At 39.0% G+C, this 22,729-nt stretch overlaps 2 protein-coding genes across 3 annotated transcripts in view; one reads left to right on the forward strand and one right to left on the reverse strand.

Annotated features, from left to right (window-relative positions):
* Positions 1–15,885, reverse strand: part of LOC115993924 (GRB10-interacting GYF protein 2-like) — a 36,811-nt gene extending 20,926 nt beyond the window's left edge. Inside the window, exons 1-10 of one of the 2 annotated variants that reach the window (XM_031117917.1) lie at positions 15,562–15,885; positions 15,252–15,387; positions 13,309–13,404; positions 12,417–12,493; positions 12,133–12,212; positions 11,823–11,883; positions 4,179–4,246; positions 3,920–4,001; positions 731–814; positions 546–623 (exon numbers count right to left, since the gene is read on the reverse strand). In XM_031117917.1, coding sequence (XP_030973777.1) covers positions 546–623; positions 731–814; positions 3,920–4,001; positions 4,179–4,246; positions 11,823–11,883; positions 12,133–12,212; positions 12,417–12,493; positions 13,309–13,404; positions 15,252–15,387; positions 15,562–15,729 — 930 coding nt within the window. In that variant the 5' untranslated portion in view covers positions 15,730–15,885. The remainder of the gene's footprint in view (positions 1–545; positions 624–730; positions 815–3,919; positions 4,002–4,178; positions 4,247–11,822; positions 11,884–12,132; positions 12,213–12,416; positions 12,494–13,308; positions 13,405–15,251; positions 15,388–15,561) is intronic. The other variant, XM_031117915.1, reaches the window with a different exon arrangement.
* Positions 15,886–19,039: 3,154 nt separating this feature from the next.
* Positions 19,040–20,320, forward strand: LOC115950030. The gene has a single exon (XM_031067283.1). It carries the CDS (start codon positions 19,040–19,042, stop codon positions 20,318–20,320), a length of 1,281 nt encoding a protein of 426 aa, XP_030923143.1.
* The last annotated feature ends 2,409 nt before the right edge of the window (positions 20,321–22,729 follow it).

Below are 22,729 nucleotides of genomic sequence, written 5' to 3' on the forward strand. Positions count from 1 at the left end.
GAATAAATGGGGATCCTTTCTTTGTCTATTGCTCAAGTTAGCACAAGAAAATTGGTTTCTTTTTGTTTGTGTGTGTGTGTGTGTGGGTGGGTGTTTGGGGGGTAATAAGATTCAAATGAGAAAATTGAAGGGCATAGCCCTTGTACATGGGAAACACATAAGAGATTCAAAATGAAAGGGGGGGAAAAATAAGATCTAAAAATATCCAAAAAGGTAGAAGAAACAAAAACCCCAGTGAAAAACTAAAACATACATTGTCAAACAGGAAGATAACAGAAGGCTGTGCCAAGTCTATTTTTTTTTAACTTGAAACATTTCGACCTGGACCATTGCCTGTTACAGACTACTATGAGCACTGGGATAAACGATCCAAGTAACACTAAAAATTCCTATATGAATGCTGTATTAAACATCATATGCCCTTAAGCAATTAAATTACTAAATCTTCCATTCAGAAAAGAACACAACTTCATAGTGGTCTAATTGAAGATTTGAACATAGTTTTTGAGGTAATGTTAATGTCATGGAATAACATATGCATTTACCTTGTGATTTTGCTTAAGAGATCTCAAACACTCTCTCATTTGCTCTGCTTTTGTGGCAGGCCTAACCGGCAAAGAGCTCTGCAAGTTGATAGAACAATATATTTTTACTAAGGGCTTTACACTAATCTCAAGAAAATTATGAATGAAATTCAAAAGGCCAATTCTTTATCCATACAAGCCAATACCTTTTTCTCCTCCACAACAGGTGCAGAAGGTTTTACAGCTGAAGGATCCTCTGGTGGCAATCCAAGCTTCCGCCTTCTTTCTGCCTGTAAAGAATAAATAATTCACTCAAAAACAACAGAAATTGCCTAACAACCTACAAGAAGCAATTTACTGAAAAGGACAATGGGGCATTTTGAGAGGTATTGTTGCCAAATGAAATAATAGCAGTCTCAGTACCCTTCTTCTACCTTGGGAAAGGATTATTCAATCCAATAAATGCTAAGCAAAATGGAAACCCACTTTTTGCACGCCACTTTGAGCTTCTAAATACATACACCACAAAGTAAGTCACTGCATGCATAACCTGAATACCGAGAGCCTTAACTTCCTGACAAAAGGGACTTATAATTATTACACATCTTGAACAATGAACGTCCTCTAGAAGTCCAGGAATTACAAATCTACCCCTTTACTAAAGTGCACACAGCAAACAAGCTATCACAGAATTCCTAGGATCCAAAAGAAAGAAGAACGGGACAAATCCTAGGTTTCACCACATAGATTTGATCTGGCTCTGATACCAAGTTGGCACAAGACGAAATGGGTAGTAAATAAAAATAGCAGAAAGAAGAATAGGACAAATCCTACGCTTCACCACCTAGAATTTGAATAAAAACCTAAGGGTGAAGGAAAAAAAAATGAATAAAAACCTAGGCTTCACAACTCAAGGGTGCTTGGAATCACCATCAAGCTTAGATAATCATCTCTAATCAGAATTTTTACTAAAATAGCATTGCTTCAAACTATTCCTAGATCCTCTTTTTAATAAGTTCCAGGGATTACATAAAGGCACAACTAAATCCCATAAAATCCTCATCAACACTAATGCCCAAATTCAAAAAGAAATCTAATCCAAAATTAAAAAATGAAATCTGAAAAACAAAATATTCTGACATAAAATTGACTGTGCTCCTTGCATCCATGGATGGATGCTGTTGGATGTCCTCCATTAAATTTTTAATCATCTTGCTATCTTTGACCTAGTTCATTTTTCATGCAAAATATAGATGACATTGAATCTCCTCCCTTATATTACAATGATCTGTTAATATATGACCATGTTTAACCACATAAGTTCATGGTAGAGAACCTGTTGCCCCCTTCTTAAGGGTGCTAATGAGGTACATCAATTATGAAAACACCCTAACTAGCTTTGCCCAGTCCTTATTGTATCTGGGTCTGGGATTCACTACAGTCAATTTCCAAGGAATAACAGCTACAGGTTTGACAGTAACTGCCAACCAGAACTGAACTTTAGCAGCTGCATAAGAACAAAAGAGTTTGCAGAGAACAGTTTACCTCTGACAACTAATCTAGATACAAAATTAGAATGGAAATGATAGAATATTCACTGTTACAGATTAGGAGGTAACTTTCAAAATCATACAAATATTGCACAAATCTGTGGCCTGACACTTCTCCAATGGAATTTTTTTTTTGATAAGTTACACTTCTCCAAAAGAATTCTTTAGTTGAATGGGAAAATAATGTAGGATAATAATCATAATAAAAGGAATCTCAGATGAAGGTTTCATTATATTCATGGGTATAGACACATGGGGGGGATGGACTTCTAAGTTTGGTAGGGGAGTTCATGGGTGTGGTTTATGGAGAGGTATTCGTATGGGTTGGGAGGATTTTAGCAAAAATACTAAGTTTGTTGTTGGGATCGGAATAGAATGAGATTTTGGCAAGACGGATGGTGTGGGGATCAACCTTTCCAACTGGCTTTCCCGAGGCTGTATGGTATTGCTACTAACAGGGAGGCTTCTGTAGAATCTTCTTTGACAAGGTTGGGGATGGAGGAGAGAAGAAGTTGGGATGTTCGCTTCATCCGGTAATTTAATGATTGGGAGATGGATGAAGGGTTGAACTTTCTTCATATTTTGGGAGCTATTATTCCTTTATTGGATGTTGGAGACTAGATGAGGTGGAAGTTGAAGCCTAATGGGGACTCTGACATTTGGTTGTTTTATAACAAGCTGCAAGATACTCCCTCTATTGATTTTCCTTGGAAAGGGATTTGGAAAGTTAAGGCCCCTCAGCGTGTTTCCTTTTTCATTTGGTCTATACCTTGGAATAAGATCCTCACAAGTGATAACTTGAGACTAAGGGGTTTTGATTTTGCAAATTGGTGTATTATGTGTCATCGCTGTGGGGAGACAGTGGATCACTTATTTCTTCATTGTGAGATGGCTTATCAATTGTGTAGTTTTGTTTTTAATTCTTTTGGTATATCATGGGTCATACCTAGAACGATTCTAGGTCTGCTTTTTGGTTGGTGGAGTTGGTTGGGGAAGCACTCATCTATTATCTAGAATTTAGTTTCGTTGTGCTGACTATGGTGTCTTTGGAAGGAGTGGAATCAGAACTTGAATAGTTCCCAAGATCAGATGCTTGCTTCTTCTAGCGGAACTTTATTCGATTGCTCTCGGGCTTAGGGACTCATGACTAGTGATTCTCTCCCTTCATTTCTTAGTTCTCTTCTCTTTTGTAATTAATTTGCTGCTTTTTTTTTTCTTTTTCTTTTTTCTGTTTCTTTTCTCTTTTTCCTTTTCTTGTAAATGTTGGCATGCTCTGTGCTTTTCATGCATAGAGCAGCCTTTTTGCATATATATCATTCTTACTTATCAAAAAAGAAATGGACACATGGCCTCTTATTACATATTCATCTCACATGCTTGCCCTTTGGGGGAGCTGGGATGAATCAATTTAAACCTAATTTTAGGTATCATCCATTTTTGGCTATACTTATATTTCACAAGATCATCCAACATTTACAAGAATTGCCTACAATCATGCAATTCTTATTGTAGTCAAGAACGCTTAACTCAAGCCTGCTCTCAAGAGAAAAATGGAATTTCGCTTGCCGGATTTGAGAGGTTAATTTCATAAAATAAGAATTGCCTATAATGTATAAAAAGCATTTAGACATGATAACATTACTAGAAAATAAATGCCTTGCTACTATTTTTAATTTTTTGCCTTCCTAATTTTCTTTCTTTTCTGTTCTGTGTTTTACTCAATGTATACAGCCCATGTACTTGGCTAGCATCTTATCAAAAAACAAAAAAAAAAAAAGCCTTACTAAAAGTCATAATGAGAGAACTAATCGATACATTAGACAACGTGGCTGGAGAGATGCATACCTTGTCTTCTTCCAATTTCTGCCGAATTTTTTCCCTAGCCCTTCTCTCTTCCTCTTTCTCTGCTTTTCGCAAGGCCAATATCCTGTAAGAACACAACAGAATTTTCATTCCATAAAAAAACTATAGTGGCCTCTGGAAAAAGAGCATTTTCTGTCGCACAATGGTAGATTGGAACACAAATGCAAGATATAACAGATTTTTTTTTTTTTTTTTTGATAGGTAAGATATAACAGAAAGATTACACCAGATGAAGACAAACCGTTTTCTTTCATTTTCCTCCTCAATTCTCTTTGCTTCTAGGAGTTCTTTGCCCACTCGAATTCTCTCCTGAAAAATAAATAAGCAGATATATAAAACTGTTTCCCAGATATGGCAGATGGGTTCTAGAAGCCAAAGTTTGAGTGATGCAGGAGCACAAACAAAATTATTTTCAAATTTATTATTTCAAATTTTCTTTATCTCATTGGAGATTGGATTATTGTAAACTTTTATTTTTGAGTTTAGATAGGGATTAGATTTGAGTTTAGCTAGGGATTAGTTTTTGTATTAGCTTCATTTTTAGATAGGATTATCTTCTATTCCTAAAAGCTCTATAAAAGGGTTCTAGATGGTTGTATTTGGGAGACAGTAGATTAATGAAATTTCAGATGGAAAATTTTCCAAATTGTTGGGTGCTGACACCTTAGGTACTGATGCCTAGGTTTTATTGCTTGGTGCTGATTCCAAGCACCCCTTAGGTGCTGATTCTTAGGGTTATCTTGTAATTTTCTTGTTCCTTTATTTTCCTCTTGATTGTCCTGCTTCAATTTTGGGATCAAAGCAAACTGATCCATTCAGTTTTTCCAAAAATAAAAAATAAAATCCTTCACCATTGACTGTTTACCACTACAGAAAACCCAACCACTGTAAGCTACATTCAGCCACTCCACCCCACTGTCACTGCCAAAAAAAAAAAAAAATCATAACACACAAAAAATCCCAAAGCCACTTCGCCAACAAGCGAATCTCACATCAAATCACCAGATCTGTCCCCAGACTCCACACAACAGATCACCAACCGCAACCACCAAGAGCAATTGTGCAGACCGCCACGTCAAAGTCAAGCCATCAGCCGCCAATCTTCTCAGGTTCCTTTGCAAGTTATGCCTCATTGCCATCACCAAAATGATCAGTTGGGATGACTGTTGGACCTTTATAAGCAATTAGATCCTCGATATTAAAAGTGAAGTTAATTCTATAGTTTGAGGGAAGGTCAATCATCAATGACATAAAAATTTGGTTCAACCCTTTAAACACTTTGAATGGTCCAATACTATGGTCTTGCAATTTTAGAAGGTTCAAGAGAAAAACTGCTCAAGCCTAATTTGAATCATGACATAACCCCTACTTTAAATTCCATATAGCATCCATGAGGATCATTCTAAATTTTATAAAGAAACTTGCTTGAATTTTTTTAAGGAACTCATGATTAATTCATGAATTTGACATGCAAATGCTTTTGCGGATTCAAGAGACTCTTAACATGTAGGGGCATTGAGAGAGATAGAGTCGTAAGACTTCCTAGGCTTGTAGCCATTTTTTTTATTAAAAAAAAAATTCTTTTTTGGATAACTTCCTAGGCTTGTAGCCATGAACGACTTCAAATGGACTCATGATCCTATGGACAGAAGTATTGTATGCAAATTTGGCTGCAAGTGAATTAAATCCTATTTTTTATTGTTTTCACCCACATGACATCTCAGGAGGTTTCTAAGACTCCTTTTGAAAACTTCAATCCAACCATTTGTTTGGGAATGATATGACATTGAGAACTTTAATTTTGTGTCTACCATGTGCGACATGATTTTCCATAATTAGTTCATGAACCTAACTGACGTAGGACAAGGGAAACAAGGTTTAATAGGGCTTTAGGAATGAAACAAAGGTGAAAATCAAGATTTAGGTTGCTGTGAACAGTGCTGTAAATAGTAACCATGAACAGCAAATAAAAGAAAATAGATAAATTCTAGGAATCACACCTAAACTTCCTAAGCATCACACCTAGGAGTAGTCTGCATCCCACAAACCGTAACACGCTTATAGCTCTAAAATCTGAAAATATTATTAATCTCTACCTCAATAGAAAATACCACAACTCTTTTAAATAGAAGACTACTAGGATTTCTTAAAAACCTAATAAGACTTGGACTTGGACTCCTTGGGCTTTAATACTAAACCCAAATTAAATAACTAAACTTAAATAAATCTAAAATAAAACCCAATGGACTAATAACACAGCCTATTCCAGAAAACATAAAATTACTAAAGTACCCCTAACACTTAAAACTAATTAAAAGTCTTAGGACACCTTTTATATGTCTTCAATGGTTGCTGCCATGGTCCTCCATCACTAACATTCCTATCAGACACCATGGTTTGGGAACATCATATAACTTACAATCTCATAAAAAATACTAACAATAAAATAAAACTTCACAACTTTGGATGCGTAGGTTTTAGCACAGGATGCAGTGGGGTATCTAGGAGAATCTATCTACTGCCACTAAAATGGAACCGTGCTTAACTATACATGGGAGTCCACGCACAAAATCCATGCTTATGTCTAACAGGGACAATCTGACATGGGTAATAGGGTGTAGAGGCTAGGGTTATTCTTGTGATGCTTGGCCAACTAACATGTACAACATTGGCCAATTATCTTGTGAACATTTCTCTTAGTCTCTTTAGGCTTGGCCAATAAAATTGGCACTTTACTTTCTCAATGGTCTTACAATGCCCAAAATGTCTTGAAAGACCACCAACATGAATCTCCCACACTAAGAAGTCTCTCATTGAAGTCTATGGGATGCAAAGATTGTAGGCCTTGAACAAGTACATATTGTTGTAGGGAAGGACCATATTCTGAATACTCATGAATCACTTGAGATGAGCACAACTTGACTCAAACTTGCTAGAGTATTATAAAAGCCACTAAGAGCCACACTCAAGGGGTCAAGTTTTCCCTACATTGAGGGAGTTGGTGCAAACACCAAATATAGGCCCCCCAATCATATGTGTTTATGGATGCCGACACAAGAAGATGTCCGCCCAATGAATGGATGGACGATGAAGGCCTGTTGCTAGATTGGTCTAATTGACTTATTAGATCGTATTTGATTTGTAAATTTAATGTTATTTACTTCTTTTTTCATATTTAATGTAACTGGCTAAGAGCTTTTTCCTTTTCTTAATCAGTTATAAAGTTAATTCCTTTATTTTCTTGATGTAACTTGGGAACTCTATTTAAAGGATTTTGCTTGATTAATAAAATTATTGGTGGGGAAAAGGCTAGATTATAATAAGGATTATAGGGTTTCAAATGGGGACAAGGATTATAGGGTTTCAAATGGGGACAAGGATTAGTAGGGTTTGGGATGAAACAAAGGAGAAAATTCAGGATTTGGGCTGCTGTTCCAGTGCTGTGAATAGTAACCTGTAAACAGTAAAATGAAAGAAGAGATAACTTTCTAGGCATCACACCTAGACTTCCTAAGCATCACACCTATCCTTGGCAATACACCTCGGAGAAGGCTGCATCCCACAAACCATAAAAGAAAGCTTCATAACTCTTAAATTCTGAAAATATATTACTAGCCTCCAATAGAAAGGATTACAACTCTTTAAATGGAAGTCTAATACCTATTCCTAGTTGAACTAAGATTTCTTAAAACTCTAATAAGACTTGGACTTGGATTCCTTAGGCTTTTACTACTAAGCCCAACTAAATAACTAAAATAAAAACCCAAAATAAGGCCTAATGGACCATTAGTGTGGATTTCTCATTTGTTGTTTGTGGACGACACTATCTTATTTTGTGATGCCTCTAGGGATCAGTTGTTGTCCATAAGGTTGGCGATATCTTGTTTTCAGGCGTTTACGGGTTTGAAGGTTAATGTTGGGAAAAGTGAGATTGTCCCTGTTGGGGAGGTGAATAATCTAGTTGAATTGGCTAGTATTCTTCAATGTAGAGCAGGGAGTTTGCCTATGAAATATTTGGAAATGCCGTTGGGAACTTCTTTTAAGACAGCTTTGATTTGAAATCCTATTTTGGAGAAGATGGAGAAGAAACTTTCAGGATGGAAGCGTCTCTTTTTATCTAAGGGTGGTAGGCTCACATTGCTAAGGAGTACTCTATCAAGTCTTCCAACGTACTTTTTATCTCTCTTCACTATTCCTAAAGCTGTGGCTGCTAGAATGGAACGTATTCAAAGGAATTTCCTTTGGGGGTCTTCTGAGGAGATTTTCAAATATCCTTTGGTGGCTTAGGAAAATATGTGTTTACCTGTTAAATTGGGTGGTTTGGGGATAAAAAGAGCGGCGTCGTTAATCAAGCTTTATTAGGGAAATGGTTGTGGCGTTTTGGGCATGAAGTTACCCATCTTTGGCGGAGAGTTATCTCCACAAAATATGGTGAGGGTCAAGGGGGGTGGTGTACAGAAGTGTGCAGGAGGACTCATGGATGTAGTCTTTGGAGAAGCATTCATGAAGGGTGAGAGAGTTTTTTTAAGCATTTGTCTTTTGTAGTGGGTGAAGGCACTCGTATCCGCTTCTGGCATGATAGGTGGATTAGGGATAATACCCTAAAAATCTCTATCCTGAGCTCTGTGTGTTCAGCTGCCAAGGATGCATGCATCTCTAAGGTTTTGTGGACTCCGAAAGGAGGTACTTTTAGAGTGTGGGACTTAAGGTTTTATAGAGCTTTTAAAGATTGGGAGCTAGCTGCATCTTACTCTCTACTTCAGTTTATCCATCCTCGTATTCCTCGGGGGGATAGGAGGGATACCCTTTGTTGGCAGCTCAAAGGGGATGGTAAGTTTGATACCCGATCTTATTACCAAGCAATTCAGGGTACTCCGAATTTTTTGTTTCCTTGGAAGGGTGTTTGGAAACCAAAGATTCCTAAGTGAGTGGCTTTCTTCTTGTAGACAGCTGCTCACGATCATATTCTCACTTTGGATAATCTCATGCTTAGGGGTCGCCCTTTGGTAAATCGGTAGACCATCTTCTGCTTCATTGTCCAGTTACACATACCTTATGGTCCTTCATGCTTCAGGCTTTTGGTATTCATTGGGTTATGCCAAGATCAGTGGCGGGATTGTTATCTTGCTGGCATCAATGGCTTGGGAAGCATAACTCGAATATTTGGAATTTGATTCTAGGGTGCTTAATGTGGATTGTTTGGTTGGAACGAAATCACCACTCTTTTGAGAACATGGAGAAGACATTGGATGAGTTAAAGGTTTTATGCCAGCGCAGTCATTTTGAGTGGTCTCGTTGTTGGGGCTTTACTGATTCTTCGTCTCTTTCAAAGTTTATGTTTTCCCTTAGATTATCTTTCTGATTTCCCTATCTTTTGTTTTGCTGTTTGTTACATTTGTTTCTTGTTGTTCATCATCATGAACAACTTGTACTTTTCATTTTTTCTCATCAATAACAGCTCTCTGATTACCTATCAAAAATAAATAAATAAATAAAAAACTGAGAATGGCTTTTCACAACCTGCATCAGGAATGGTTACCCCTTCCCTGTGTTTGGATATTTTAAAAAATAAGTAGGGGAAATAAATATCACTCCCCTTTGTTTGGATGTTCTAAAAATTAAGTAGGGGGAGAAGAGGGGAGGGGAAGGATCACATAAGTTGACAATTACGACCCTCTTTTGCTAATTATAAAGATAAAGATATAAATTGATATCATAAGAACAAATTTGACAATTTAAATTTTTTTTAATATAAGTAAAACTCCACCCCATTCCTCCAAACTACCCCAATTTGGAGAAATTAAAAATGAGGGGGTTTGGAGGGGTAAGATTCCATTCCAAAACCCCTTAAACCATTCCCCCTCCCTGTTTAAAAAATATACAAATAAAGTTTCATAAAGTTTCATTAAACCCACCCCATCACCTTCCCTCCCCCCCCCCCCCCAGGTCCTTGCAAACACACTCTTTAGTACTGACTCCTACATTTTATCATTTTTTCTACCACTTAGGCTGATATTGTTTCACTTGAAAATATTTTCCGGAAAAGAAAATATTTTCAAGTGTTTAGTTGCATACCTGAAAATGTAATGACAACCATACTTCCTACTACTCTCCACATTTTGTCAACTCCCAAACAGATATATGATAAACATACTCCAACCCAAAAAAATTAAGAATAAAATAAAATAAACTTTGTTAATAAGAGAGAGAGAGAGAGAGAGAGAGAGAGAGATTGAGATTGATGAGATCAGAGATTGCAAGATTAGAGAGTGACAAGATCGGAGATCTATAGTGGTTGGTTGGGCTGCTGACAGTGGGGATGGGGGTTGAGGTTGGGGCTTTAGGCTGGCATAAAATATTTGGACTGAAAATGCCCCATATTTACAGTCAAACTGGAATCATTTTCAGGTTGAGTAGCATTTTTAGTCACACCAAACACCTGCAACTGGGAAAAATATTTTAGGCAAAACAAACACAACCTTAGTGTTGACTCCAAACAACCCCTACCATTGATTACTCGCTTGATCGTTTTTTTTTTTTTTTTTTTTTGGTTCTTTTTGTTTCCCTACAAATCCCTATGTCAATCTTGTGCTGCATCACTCTTCACCGCCACCACCATTACCTCCCCCCCTAGAAAAATGAAACCCTCCACACCACCACCACTGTCACCTACTTCTCCCCCACTCCCACACCAACAACACCTCTGTCCCCTTTCATCCACATCACCACCACCTCCCCCTCTTTTTGGGAAAGGATCCACTCCCATTTAAATCCTCCACTTTTTTGCCAAATAAGAGACATGACAGTCTAAAAATCCTATGGTCTTAAAAAAAATAATAAATAATAATAAACCATCTTTTTAAAAAAAAAAAAATTGAAGGGGATCTTCCCCCCCCCCCCCCCCCCCCCCCAAAAAAAAAAGACAGGAATTTTCAGTGCAACCAAATACTAGAGATTTATTTGCAAACCAAATACTAGAGATTTATTTGCAAACCAAACAAAAGATACCAAATCATTTTCTATTGAAAACAAAAATTACAAGCAAAAATGTTTTATGCGAAAAAAAACAGAGCATAAAATTTTAAATCAATCAAAATAGCCATTAGCATTAAGTTTGCAGATAAAATGGCAATTACCTTAATAGTATAAAAGCACACTGGATAGATTAAGATATTACCAAAATGAACTAAAATTACAGATTATGTTTACATATTAATTTTATCAATATAATGCTCACATTCTTAATTGCCATTTGAGAGTATTCTGGTTTTTTTTTTTTTTTTTTTTTTTTGGTAATTACTACACAACCAATTTAGAATAAATTGTAATGGACAATTGCAAATATGAATCCACTGATTAAAATCACCTTGGCAACTAAAGATTGTAGGTTCTTCAAAAAGATATATTGCAGACGATCGTCATATTGATGTTGTTTGAGTTGTTTGAGGCTTGGCAAGGAAAGTTAGTGCGATGTCGTCATATTGATGTTTGGAGACTAGTGCCTCATTGCTTGATTTGGTGCATTTGGTGTGAAAGGAATGCTAGAAGTTTTGAGGGTTGTGAACGCTCTTTGCTGGAGATTAAGTGTTTCTTCTTACACACTCTCTTTGAATGGAGTGTGGTTTTTTCTCATTTTTCTTGTTCTTCCTTTTCTTTGTTTCTTGACCGTTGTTCTTTTGTTTCCTGATTTGTGCCTCCATAGTACATCCCCAATGTACTCGGTTTGGCAATTTTTTTTTTTTATTATTAATAATATTCTTACGTTATTTATCAAAAAAAAAAAAAACATATACTCACATACACACGCATTATCAAGATAGAGTTACGCCAGGATTGCAACTAAGAAGAAGATTAGAGAGAAGCAACAAAGAACATTTAGAAATACCTTTTCCCTCTCTCTTTCCATTCTCTTCTCCTCCTCTTCTTTCTTCTTGCGAGCCTTTTCCCTTGAGATTTATTGAAAAACAAAAATTAACATGCATTGTGACTAATGATAATTTGAATAATTAGTTAGCCTTTAAAGTTACTAAAGTGTGCATTATAGCTCCCTAAAGAAAAATGTTGTCAAAAGTGTTGCAAATAGTTAGAAATACTATACATACATACATACATATATACATGTTGCCAACATCAAAACTATTGTGAAACATGATACTAGATAAAGATATGTCAACACTTAATTAATTACTCTCTACCTTAGCTCCTGTTGTTTGGCTTTGAGTTCTTCTGGCGTAAGAGAAGGTTTTGGAGCCTCAACTTTTGTATTAACAGGTATCTGAGCACACATAAGCTAGTAAGATACTTAAATCATCATAAAGCAATCCTTCAGTTACCCTTTTTTCAATTAAAAAGTGAAGTAATGCTTTAGTCTCTAAAAGCAATGAAAATAAACAGATAAATAAATAAAAAGAAGGATAGACATTAAGAAACTAGTAGTTAAAAAATAAAAATGAAAATAAAAAGATAACAGATATCATACCAAGGGCATTTGATCAATATCACAGTCATTCTCATGTTCTACTATCCAATTAATAGTAGCCTCAAGACTAGCATTGCCTGAAGAAGAGAAAACTAAAACAATTAAAATAACCAGTGAAATGCAAATGAATACCGTAAAAAATTCCCAAATCCAAAGGCAGACAAACCCATCAATCTTATAAAATGCCTACAGGTAGCATAAGACAACCCCATCAAGTATCATTGCATCATACACTGATGGGTCTAGCATTTATTGATAATATTTCCATTGCATCTCCTTAACCATTTCCAAAGAGTCTTGATTTCTAGGCTAGGTGAAACAGAACCTCTAAGGAAAGTTGACACCTAAATTATAAGTCATGAAGCTGACTTATAATTTAGGTGTCGATGGGCTCGTAATTGGGGCCTTGCACAATATATTTCAATCCCTGCTTTCTACCATTTTTTAGTTGTTAGCTTTAGCTCTTGAGCTTCATGTATTTTCTTCATGTCCAGGGTGTTCATCATCATGATCCTGATGTTCATTTTTTCAATAAAAGTTCTATAACCTATAAAAAAAATTATAAGTCATGAAGCATTCCATATTACCACACTTTAATCCTTTAACAAAACGCTTTCAATCTTAAAAGCCTCCAAGGATTCCAACCACAAATTCAAACTAAATTTTAACTTAATTCCCTATGAGAGAAGACAATTCAACCGATCTGACATGATAAATCAATATTTCATCAGTATCCTTCACATTCCCAGCCTAAAGCATTTCCCATGAGCCCAATAAAACATACGTACATAGTAGCCACAACATTTAATCAATGAGAAGTTATTGCAAAAAATAAAATCAGAGAAGAAAGATATTACTGGTAGTATTTGTAAGGACTTCACAATAAACTAACCACTATAATGAAGTGCACGGGTTGCTCGCGCTGTTGGGAAGCCCATTGCTTCAAGTTCCTCAAGCAGTTTTTTGTCAACTTCAGGCACAACCATTTCTAGAAGAATAACATAAAATAAATTAGGTAATCAAGGAATTAAGAAATTATGGGTAACCAACAATAATTGACTGGTTCCAAGAAGCCAACATCAATTCGTTACTTTTCACAATTATATGGATTAAACACACTTAGGAAATAACTATAACTATTCATTTTCCTTTTATTTTTCCAGAATCCCAATTTGACCCAAACCACCAAAAGCATTAACAGCCTTGCCAATAAAAAAATTCTGATGAAAAAGAAAAATGCTCATATTAATTACAACATAACCAATTGGGTAAAGAAAGAAATATATTATGCAACCAATATCCCATGTGTTTAGTTAGAGCATTTGGAGCTGGAATTTGGAGATGGCATTTATTAAATCCTTTGTTTGGGTAGAATATCTGAGGAAGAATTTTCGAATTTCCATGTGGGATTTTAAGCCAGAATTTGGGGTGGGCAAAATTCTGGCTTCAAATCACCCCCCCACCCCCCCGGCAAAAAAAAAAATTCCACCTTAAATCTATATCTAAATAGATGGAATTTCTCCATTTACAGTAATGCAGGATTCTCATCACACCAACGAATTCAAGACCCAGTGATTTATATTTATAAACTCCACTATTCAGTCTCTTCCCTCTTCCTTCTCAAATTCAATATCTCTCTCTAAAATTTTTTTCCTTTCTCTTTCAATTCCCATCCCATTACCCTGTCAAATTCTACTTCAATATTATTTATCATCTATTTAATCCTTCCCACCCCCACCCAGCAATTGAAAGGGATCCAGTCCTTGTTTTTGATTCAGGCTCTAACCTTTTATACCATTTTTGACAGCTCCAATTTGGTTGGTCACACTCGCACCAGTCCGATATACTTTCTGTGCACACTTCTTGAAAACTATTAAGAGATTTGCATTTTGGGGGGGGGTTGGTAAAAAAGGCTGGAGCTTTGAGGTAAAATTAATACATTTTTTTACCCACAAAACTATATATGATCATTAAGAGTAGCAGAAAATCTTTGGTTTTTTCCTTTTGGGTATGTTGACAGGCCAATTAGTTGACAGTTGTGAACTCTAGCATAGATTATATTCTTTAGTATTACAAAGACCACTTCTTAAAGTTTGATCCCTTGTGTTCTGTTTTGTAAGTATATATTGCATTTCTTGCAGCTTAAAAGCAAAAACCCTTGTTCAAAATATGAATAAGTAAAAAGCTAAAACCCTGGCTACATTTGGGATCGCATTTTTTCTTATAAATCTAGTTATACACAAAACCTAAAAATAGTGTTTTGCTCTGTTTGTTCTATTGTGAAATTAACTCAGGGAATGAAAGTATTTGATTGCCATTGAAAGGATATATGTTTCATTTTTGTTATGATATTTGGTGAGCTGTATTGTATTTATTTATCTTGATATCGTTCTTGTGATGAGATATTTTTGCAATAGGATCAAAGGTGGCCTTTGTTGTTCTATTATTTTCTGATTATTTCCAAACTTCAAAAATTTACAATTGCCATCTTTTAAATTTTCTATAAATATTAAAACCAAACAAGGAAATTTATAAGTGATGGGAATGTAAATCCCATTAATTAGTAAAATTATGTGTATTTACTTATTTATTCATTTGCGGATTCCAGTTAGCTCAACTAGCAAAGTATATTGTCGTCGAATAAGAGATCTAGGCATGATGATAAAAAGCAATCATGATTGAGATTTTCAAGGCGTGGCCATCCAAACAACTTATACTCTTAGCTAGCTAGCTACAGAAATGAGCATATATCCAATTGTAATATACTTCCAAATACATCAGCAGCAAATTCAAATCAAACCCAGAAAGCAAAAAACCAACTAAAATGAATAGTACCTTCAGGGTGGCTAGGACTGGCATTGGCACAGTCGGCAACAGACTTTGGAACCTCCAAACTTATTGGTTTCACGGCCTCAGCAGTCTTGTCAACAAACTCAGTATGCCCAGTTCTTTTGGTATGCAAATCAGTTTCCTAAACAAAAACAAAACAATTTTGTATTGTAGAAACATAATTAACTACGAGTCATCAGCAAAAACAAACGATTAAGACTAGGAAATCTAAAACATTATATTTCCCTACAACAAAAACCTAGAAAAAAAAAAGCACATCACTAGAAAGTACAAATCCAATTAATAAAATAAGAACCGTTTTGGATCGGCATGGTTTGGCACAAGTGGCGCAGACAAGGTTGAGGACGGCCTCGGTGGACTCGGAGAAGCTGGAGTGGGAAGTCAGCTCTGCGTGTTGCTGGGCTTCCTCTACAGACCTCAGCAGGGCTCCACAGTCACCGCACTTGAGTGACACGCCCGCCATGGATGACGGATCTCTCTCTTTCTCAAATCTAAATCGGGGGATGGGGTTGGAATAGCTTGTTGCAGCAGCTTTTACTATTCCCCGTGTTTGGCAATTGGATTACTAGATCCACAATGGTGCCGGGATGTTTGATGGATGGAGAGTACCTTTTATTTTCTTTTGGGGAAATTCCACAAACCTCCCCTGAGGTTTGTGGAAATACCAATGAGGTCCACAACATTCTAAAACCTACCAATTTAGTCCTTAAAAGACAATTTTATCCCTAATTTCTTTCTCTTTCTCTAATCTGTCTCCGTTCCTCTCCCCTTCTCTCTTCTCTTTCTCTATCTCTCAGATCTCTCACTCAAAAATCATTGTTTGGCTCCTTTCCAATACCTGTTCCACCATTCCTTTCTTTTCTTGTAAATTCTTTTTTTACACTGTTAAAACCAACACAAAATTATTCAACACCAAAACTCCATCTCTAATCTAACCCATAAACATACCCTATAAAACCAACAAAATTCAACACATTTACACAAACCATTCACCACCAAAAACTCATTTTTAATCAAACCCAGAAACCTACTCTACAAACCAACAGAAATCAACACATTTAAACAAAACATTCACCACCAAGAACCTATTTTTAAATCAAACCCAGAAACATCCACTAACTTTTCAAGAAACCAATACATATACACATGATAAAATTACTGAACAATCATCCATAAAATTGTAAGATTTATTTATGTCAGCTCAAACAAAAAAAAAAAACTTCTCTTTCTATTTGGTGAGGTCCGATTCGAAGATTGTGGATCGAGCTTATTCGGCGATTCAACATGCGATGTCTGGGCTTGAGGATAAGTTTCAGCATGTTTTGATCCAGAACACCGTTCCTCTTGACGCTGAGAGACTGTACGGCTCGATTTACCGAAGTAGCCTTTCGTTCTCGGTCAACGATGCCGAAATTATTGCCGGAGAAGATGGTATGAGTGTGGTGGTCAGTGACTTTTCTAGTGGCTGTGGGTGATATGGGTTTGTTGGGCGGTGGGTTTTGAGAGAGATCTGAGAAAGAAAGAGAGAAGAGAGAAAGGGAGAGGAACGGAGAGAGAGAAGCAAGATGAGGAAGATTGGTATTATCATTGAAGGGTAGGGATAAAATTGTCTTTTAAGGACTAAATTGGTAGGTTTTAGAATGTTGTGGACCTCATTGGTATTTCCACAAACCTCAGGATAGGTTTGTGGAATTTACCCTTTTCTTTTTTATATTAGACACTATTCAAATTTTAACTAATCACGTCAATTTTATAATAAATGCTCTTTATTATCGTTGGTGCCATAATATCCAACAAAAAAAAAATTTTGATAAGGCATTGTAGGGGTGTGCATAGGTCGGATTGGGTCGGGTTGAGAGGATTTTTTGACCCAACCCACCATGGTGGGTCAAAAAAAATTCAACCTAACCCAACCCATCACATAAGTCCAACCCAACTCACATGGGTCGGGTTGAACCCATGGGTTTGACAACTTTTTATTATTATTATTATTAAATTGAGTAGAAAAAAAAAATATATATATATATTAATATATTAAAAAAACCTAAAGATTAATATCAATGTAACTCCTTAAAGGCAAATAACATTAATGACTAAACAACAATAGTAATTTATTAGGATTTGTGTGAACTAATTGACTTTTATATAGGATAGGAAGAATTGGCTATTTGAAAAAATTTATTAATTATATTGTAAGGGTAAAATTCTCAAGTCAAACAACGGGCCTTGGGCCCTATACAGAGTCCAACTACGACCAAAGGGAAAATGGGCCGCCAAAGCAACTGCCAGCCCAACCCTAATAAGTCCAAACTTATTTAAAGGAGACGTCCGAGAAGGAGTGTCTCCTTGGACGCGCCAAATATGAGCCCAACATGCACCCTATCCATAATAAGGAATCATTCCAAACAAATATTGGTTATAAGGATAAGCCTCACAAAGCAGGGAGAAGAACAAAAGCATAGGATGTCTAGGGAGAGACCACAACTGCTGCATTAAATGCAAGGAAGTTACTTTTCCAGCCGTATTAATGTGGAGAAGACAGGCGAACAGTGTTACATTGGCCAATGCAACTCACAGAAAGATAAGGTGGATGTCCGATGGGACAGGCACTCAAGTGAAGGTCTAGATGGTTAACAAGTGTAAGGTTTTTATCAATTTAAGGAGGCTATATAAGAGAAGGGAATCCCCATGAAGAAAGGATCGAAAATTGGAAAACAAAAAGGAGATAGGAAGAAAGAGCAAGGCAATAGTCTTTGATCAGAACCAGAGGTGCACCCATATGTTTCCTCGGACTAAGTATCCTGTGGACATTAAGGAGATATTCTTACGTTCAAATTGCTGCATGACATGCAATTAACTAACGCTCACTTCATCCAGCCTTAGTTCTGTAACCCGCTCTCTACAAATTCATTGTTTAAGGTCCTTTGGGCCAGAACCACCTACTTTTGGGCCTGGGCCCCAGAGACAGACCTTACAATTGGCGCCGTCTGTGGGAAGAACTTGTGTCTCGACAAGTGAAGCTGTAAGAAATGGAAGGATCAGGTCCGCGCCAAACCGGACGTGCAGATTCCCAACGGCAGGATAACTTTTTGAATCTCAAACGAGAGAAAGACCAAGACAAGCAAAGAGAGGGCAGTGTGAACACCTCTCACACAAGCAAGAGCCGCTCAAAAGGAAAAGGTCATGCATCCCATAAGCAAGACGATCGAAAGGCTTTACAGCAAGAAATTGATGACTTGAAGAAGAATCTGCGCCGAGCGTAGCGAAAACATCCTTCACCCAGCTCGGACACTAACAGTGATGGGGATAATGAGTACAGGTAGAGATCAAGAACCCCCCCAAGAGAGACTTTTTCTTACGAAGAAGAGCAACCTCGCAAACGCGGCCACAAAAGCCCATCTTACCAAAGCCTGGCCAACAATGCCATGAGCAAGGCCCTAGATCGCATCTCTCAGTCGCCTTTCACGTATAGAATAGAGGGGGCAGAGCTTCCTCGGCAGTTCCATCAACCCACATTTGCCATATACAACGGTTGGACTGACCCAGTAGAGCATGCAATCCAATTTAACCAGAGGATGGCTGTCCATTCCAAAGACGAGGCGTTAATGTGTAAGGTGTTTCCGTTTAGCCTGGGACCTATGGCGATGAGATGGTTTGATGGCCTTAAGCCAAATTCCATAAATTCCTTTAAATAGCTGACACAGGCTTTTGGTTCCCGCTTCATCACCAGCAGCAGAGTCCCTCGGCCCCTAGATTCCCTCCTATCCTTGTCCATGCGAGAAGGAGAAACACTAAAGGCCTATTCAGACAGGTACTGGGAAATGTATAATGAGATAAAGGGAAACTACAACGATGTCACCATTAGTACATTCAAAAGAGGCATGCCGACGGAGCATGGCTTAAGGAAATTCCTGACTGGAAAACCGGTCACTAGCGTGTGCCAACTCATGGACAGAATTGACAAGTACAAAAGGGTCGAGGAGGACCAGCAAATGGGGAAGGGTAAAATGAAGGTTGTCCCTCAGGAGAGAAGGGACTTCAGGTCAGACCGCTTTAACAGCAGTAATAGGTCGAGAAGAGACTACGCGGAACAGTCTGGATCCACTGGGGCACAAGCAGTCTATGCTATGTTCCGAGAACCATTACACAAGATCCTAGAGAAGGTGAAGTGTGAACCATTCTTTCAATGGCCGAGCAGGATGGCCGGTGACCCCTTGAAATGTAACCAGAATCTGTATTGCGCGTACCACCAAGAACTGGGTCACCTCACCGATGATTGTAGGAATCTGAAAAACCACTTGGATCGGCTAGTCCGAGAGGGGAAGTTGAGACATTTATTACATCACCCTGTAGGATGGCAGGAACAATCAAACATCGAAACCAGGCAAAGCGCATTGAGGCCGCCCATTGGCACAATAAATGTCATCCTCGTCGCACCTGGAAGAACCAGATCCAATCCTCTCAGAGTAATGTCAGTGGGCAGGCTCCCGTCTGAAGCCGATAACAGGGAATCTAACAGGGCCAGAGCGAGTCCCACACCCTTGATCGGATTCTCGGATGAGGACAAACTGGGAACCCTTCAACCCCACGACGACGCCCTAGTCGTCACGCTCAGAATTGGGGGTTATGACGTCAAGAGGGTGCTAGTTGACCAAGACAGCGCCGTGGAAGTAATGTATCCCGACTTGTATAAAGGACTGAACCTGAAGCCAGAGGACCTGTCGGCATACGACTCCCCTTTGGTCAGTTTTGAAGGAAAGATAGTCACCCCAAAAGGCATGATCAGGCTGCCTATGCAAACAGACTCAGACGTGGTGGAAGTGAACTTCATTGTTGTAGATGCGTACTCCCCCTACACAGCTATCGTGGCCCGACCATGGCTTCATGCACTAGGGGCTGTGCTATCAACCCTACACCAAAAAGTGAAGTATCCATCAGGAAGTCAAGTCAAAGAAATAATAAGGAACCAAGTGATGACTAGACAATGCATGGTGTCCGCAATCTCACGACGACCAAATAGTGAACCTTCCACCTCAGCCGAGAACGGCTTATAGCAATTAATGACCCCGGTCCCAGCTTCGGGTGGTGGAGGACCAGCTATGGAGGTGAGCTGAGAGGATCTGGAGAAAGTACTCGTCGGATCAGACCCCGAGAGGTTTTTTCAGGTCGGCTCAGAATTACCGCCCCAAGAGAAGTCAACCCTAATTGATTTCCTCCGACAGAATGTGGACGTATTCGCCTGGGACCCCTACGAAGCCCCTAGGGTTGACTCAGATTTCATCTGCCATCACTTTAATGTTAACCTGGCAATAACGCCCAAGAAGCAGCCTCCTCGGCAACCGTCGAAAGAACATGCAGACGCTGTGAGAAAGAAGGTCACAAAATTGAAGAAAGCAGGGGCTATCAAGGAGGTATTCTACCCCGAATGGTTAGCCAACACAGTCGTGGTAAAAAAGAAGAACGGGAAATGGCGGGTCTGCGTAGACTTCACGGACCTAAACAAGGCCTGCCCGAAGGATCCCTTCCCCATGCCACGGATAGACCGATTGGTAGATTCGACCGTCGGACACCCCCAAATAAGTTTTTTGGACGCTTTCCAGGGTTACCATCAGATACCCCTGGTCACTGAGGACCAAGAAAAAACTGCTTTTGTCACCCCCGTTGGAAATTATCATTATAAGGTGATGCCCTTTAACTTAAAGAATGCCGGATCGACCTACCAAACGATGATGACCAGGATGTTTGAAGAGCAGATGGGAAAGAGCATTGAAGTTTATATAGATGACATGGTGGTAAAAAGCAAATTGGTGGCCGACCACGTCAGAGACCTCGGCGACATCTTTCGAATTCTGATAAAGTACAAGCTGCGACTAAATGCATCCAAATGTTCATTTGGGGTTGGATCAGGGAAATTCTTAGGTTACATGGTGACCCACAGAAGTATAGAAGTTAACCCTAACCAAATAAGAGCTATTCAAAGCCTGCAGCCTCCTCGGAATCCCAAAGAGGTCCACAAGCTCACCGGTATTATAGCTGCTTTAAACCGTTTCATCTCCCGCTCAACAGACAGATGCAAGCCTTTCTTCCTCCTATTGCATAAGTGGAAGGGTTTCGAGTGGACTGAAGAGTGTGCTTTAACTTTCCAACAACTTAAAGAATACCTCGCCCGACCACCAATTATGTCCAGTCCTGATGCCGACGAGGTGTTGTTCGCCTACATCGCAGTAGCCTCTCATGCAGTGAGCTTAGTACTGATCCGAGAAGACAATGGCTCGCAACGGCCCGTCTACTACGTAAGCAAATCACTGCACAAGGCAGAGATCCGCTACCTCCCCCTCGAAAAGGCCGTTTTGGCAATCGTACAAGCCACGCGAAAGCTCCCCCACTATTTCCAGGCACACACTATGGTTGTACTAACTCAGCTTCCGCTAAAGTCCATTCTTCGGAGTGCCGACAACACGAGCAGAATTGCAAAATGGGGAACGATCCTGGGCGCCTTTGACATTAGGTACATGCCTCGCACTGCTGTGAAGGGTTAGGTCCTCGCAGATTTAGTAGCTGAATTGCGGAGCCCATACTAAAAGGAGGGGGAGGGTCACTAAGCCCAGACGGGAGACTAATAAGTGCAATCACTCAACAAGAGCCTAGTTGGTGGAAAGCGCACGTCGACGGCGCAGCCAACCAAAGGGGCTTAGGTGTGGGGCTCGTTCTGGTCTCCCCCAAAGGTATCACCATCGAAAAATCGTTAAGGCTTGGTTTCTCGGCCACGAATAACAAGGCAGAGTATGAGGCACTATTGGAAGGAACGTCGATGATCCAGAAACTGGGTGGAAAATTCGCGAGCATATTTTCGGACTCAAGACTTGTCGTCGGACAAGTAAATGGGGAGTTGGAGGCGAAGGATGAAAGAATGCAAGAGTACCTAACCCAGGTTAAACGCCTACAGACCCAATTTTGTCACTTCCATCCGGCGCATGTGTCAAGAAGCGGGAACACCTATGCTGATTCTCTTGCAACGCTAGCCACCTCCTCGGCTCAGCCACTTCCCCGGGTTATTCTAGTAGAAGATCTCTACCGCCCAACGACGACAAAGGCCAACGAAATACGGGTCCACAACGTCAGGGCTGGGCCTAGTTGGATGGATCCTCTAGTGCTGTTCTTAAAGCACGACACCTTACCAGACGATAAGAATGAGGCCGACAAGATTAGAAGAAAGGCCTCTCAATTTTGGTTGTCCGAGGACTCGAAACTGTACAGGCGCTCATTCTCAGGGCCATACTTGCTGTGTGTGCACCCAGAGGCCACTGAACTCATCCTGGAGGAACTACACGAAGGAATTTGTGGAAGTCATACGGGGGGTAGGTCCCTATCCCATAGGGCCATAACGCAGGGTTACTGGTGGCCAAGCATGCAAAAAGAGGCGCAGGAATATGTGAAGAAGTGCGACCAGTGTCAAAGGTTCG

The sequence above is a fragment of the Quercus lobata genome, chromosome 6, assembly GCF_001633185.2.
Source record: "Quercus lobata isolate SW786 chromosome 6, ValleyOak3.0 Primary Assembly, whole genome shotgun sequence".
In the NCBI taxonomy this organism is placed as follows: Eukaryota; Viridiplantae; Streptophyta; class Magnoliopsida; order Fagales; family Fagaceae; genus Quercus; species Quercus lobata.

Excerpts from the sequence above, each read along its gene's own strand:
- LOC115950030 (XM_031067283.1), top strand. The coding sequence starts at position 19,040 with ATGCGAGAAGGAGAAACACTAAAGGCCTATTCAGACAGGTACTGGGAA.